This window comes from Rhinolophus sinicus, linkage group LG05 (assembly GCF_036562045.2).
Source record: "Rhinolophus sinicus isolate RSC01 linkage group LG05, ASM3656204v1, whole genome shotgun sequence".
In the NCBI taxonomy this organism is placed as follows: Eukaryota; Metazoa; Chordata; class Mammalia; order Chiroptera; family Rhinolophidae; genus Rhinolophus; species Rhinolophus sinicus.
Window position 1 is genome coordinate 49,569,196 of NC_133755.1, and position 3,041 is coordinate 49,572,236.

Below are 3,041 nucleotides of genomic sequence, written 5' to 3' on the forward strand. Positions count from 1 at the left end.
AGGCTGTTTATTTAAAAACGATAAATCTTCTAAGAAAAAAATCACCAGATTAAATCAACAATTTAGAAGATAACGTAGCAGAAAATACCCAATCAGAACAGCAAAAAGAAAAAAGAATAAAAAATGATGAGGATACTTTAAGGGGCCTCTGGGACAACATCAAGCATACCAATATTCACATCATAGGGGTACCAGAAGGAGAAGAGACAGAACAAGGAGTTGAAAACCGATTTGAAGAAATGATGGGAAACTTCCCTAACCTGGTGAAGGAAATAGACATACAAGTCCAGGAAGCACAGAGAGTCCCAAACAAGATGAACCTAAAGAGGCCCACTCCAAGACACATCATAATTAAAATGCCAAAGGTTGACCGAGCTTCGCAGAGAAGGGAGAGCTGTTCGATGTTGTGTGGGGGCTGTTCATTAACAAAAGTATTCATGGAGAACACTGAAAACTCAGTGGATTCAAAATCCATTAAAAATTCAGAAACAAAGATTTTACATGGAAGCAAATCAATGAACTCTGGAATATCCTTGGACAATAGTTACAAAATGGATTATCCCGAAATGGGTTTATGTATAATAATCAATAATAAGAATTTTCATAAAAGTACTGGAATGGCAGCTCGGTCTGGTACAGATGTAGATGCAGCAAATCTCAGGGAAACATTCATGAAATTGAAATACGAAGTCAGGAATAAAAATGATCTCACATGTGAAGAAATTGTAGATTTGATGCACAATGTTTCTAAAGAAGATCATGGCAAAAGGAGCAGTTTTATTTGTGTGCTTCTAAGCCATGGTGATGAAGGAAGAATTTTTGGAACAAATGGACCTGTTGACCTGAGAATATTAGCAAGTTTTTTCAGAGGGGATTGTTGTAGAAGTCTAACTGGAAAACCCAAACTTTTCATTATTCAGGCCTGCCGAGGTACAGAATTAGACTGTGGTATTGAGACGGACAGTGTTGAGGAAGACATGGCATGTCAGAAAATACCAGTGGAGGCAGACTTCTTGTATGCGTACTCTACAGCACCTGGTTACTATTCGTGGCGAAATTCAAAGGATGGATCCTGGTTCATCCAGTCGCTTTGTGCTATGCTGAAAGAGCACGCTCAAAAGCTTGAGCTTATGCACATTCTTACTCGGGTTAACAGAATGGTAGCAACAGAATTTGAGTCCTTTTCCTTTGACTCTACTTTTCATGCAAAGAAACAGATTCCTTGTGTTGTGTCTATGCTCACAAAAGAACTGTATTTTTATCACTGAAGAAATGGATGATTTCTTTTTAATTTGTGTGTCTAGTGAGGAATTAATGTAACTGATCGCTGTATTTTCCCCTCATCTAAATTTAATCCAATACTGCAGGTAGAACTTTGAAACATGCCACTTTCATAGCAATAGAATTACTATGAAACTACCTCAAACTCAGAATCAGGCAGTTGAAATTGAATTTAGTTAGGAATAAATAAATGGATAGTAGTACAATCATGAGAGGAAGTGATTGTAAATTAACAGCTCTCATAATTAGCAAGTTTTAGTGATGCTATGCTATGAATTTTCAAGTAATTACGGAAAAAATTAAGCATTGTAGTAACGAATTTCAGTGATATTGATATGTCATCATTGAAGAATATGCATTCTAGTTTTCGTGAGCCTATGGAAATAATGATATGGAATAATGTATCCTAGACTTTAGGGATCCATGTGCATGATGAAGGGTTTGAAGACTTTGATTTTAGAATTTGGAGATAAATCAACTGTATTTTTAGATCATTTATCTGAGTGTGTGGTTTTGTGTATGAGTCCTGAGCATGTCTTTGTTGTAAAAAATCATGTTTAATATTGAAAAAAGAAAGTAAATATTGTCCTTGAAAATGTGAGCAAACTCAGTTGACTCCTTTAAGGCAAAGTGGAAGATGAACACAGGGAGACGGAGTTAGAACTCTGAGGTGCTGAAAGGCAGTTTCACCCACCAGCAGATGACATCCTGTTGTTTGTCCCTATGCGAGCTGCTGAGCCTCACACACCAGCAACATACCTGAGGTTTTGTGAGGTAAAAACCTCAAACTGTCAAATTGATAGCATTGTGAATTTAAAAACTTCTGTAGGGACATACTGAAATACAACTTACAGATAAACGGTGAAATGGAAGGAAGAAATAGTAAATCAGCTAACTGGGCACGCCGTATTAGATGGGGGTTGGAGCTTGAGCAGGTACACAGCACAGCGTACGTGATGAAGGCACCACCCTGGACCACAGCTTCCGGAAAAGGACTGCTAAGTTCTTCCTATCTTCTGGTGTGCATGGACGATGTCCCCAAGGCAGGAATCTCCAAGAAAGTGAACCAAATTAGAAACTTCTGAAATGGAAACTTTCCAAAGATGGTGAGAGCCACAATAAAAACCATCGTACCCTTTGTAGTGAAATTTTGGAACATGTTACTTTCTCTTGAAGTTTATGAGCAAAGAAAAATGATACTGTTATAATAATACACGGTTCTCTGCAATGAAACGACCGTGACAGACAGGACTTTAGAAATCATCCAGTCTTCCCTTGGTGCACAGGGAAAGTGAAGACCAGAGAGGAGAAGCACCGCAGCACCCAGCGTGTAAGGCCAGGCGCCATGCCTCCTCCCTCAGGGAGGTGGTGAGCCATCATTGTGGTGGTTTCTCACTGGTGTTCAGTCTCACATTTTACATGAGCTTTCTTTTGCTCAGAGAAAGAAACTCACGTTTATAAAAGAAACTCACTATTTGTTTTGACTATATCTAACCTTTCCTAAGTAAATGAGGCATGTAACGTTATCTTAAGGTGTATACCTGTGTGACAATTTTGTTAAGAATTGTTATTATGAATTTTTATTTCAAAATATAAATACTAACCTAAAATTACAAAAAAAAAAAAATGCCAAAGGTTAAAGACAAAGAGAGAATCTTAAAAGCAGCAAGAGAAAAGCAGTTACCTATAAAGGAACTCCCATAAAACTGTCAGCTGATTTCTCAACAGAAACTTTGCAGGCCAGAAGGGATTTGTATGAA

The 3,041-nt window shown here is 37.8% G+C and overlaps 1 protein-coding gene across 2 annotated transcripts; it reads left to right on the plus strand.

The window, feature by feature from the left end:
• Positions 1–224: 224 nt before the first annotated feature.
• Positions 225–2,630, plus strand: LOC141571559 (caspase-3-like). Of its 2 annotated transcripts, XM_074332102.1 has the most exons (2): positions 225–920; positions 1,033–1,235. In XM_074332102.1, the coding sequence occupies exons 1-2, from the start codon at positions 240–242 to the stop codon at positions 1,102–1,104; spliced, it is 753 nt and encodes a 250-aa protein (XP_074188203.1). In that variant the 5' UTR covers positions 225–239; the 3' UTR covers positions 1,105–1,235. The 2 variants fall into 2 exon arrangements, with proteins under 2 accessions (XP_074188203.1, XP_074188202.1); XM_074332101.1 differs by having other exon boundaries at positions 225–2,630.
• Positions 2,631–3,041: the final 411 nt, after the last annotated feature.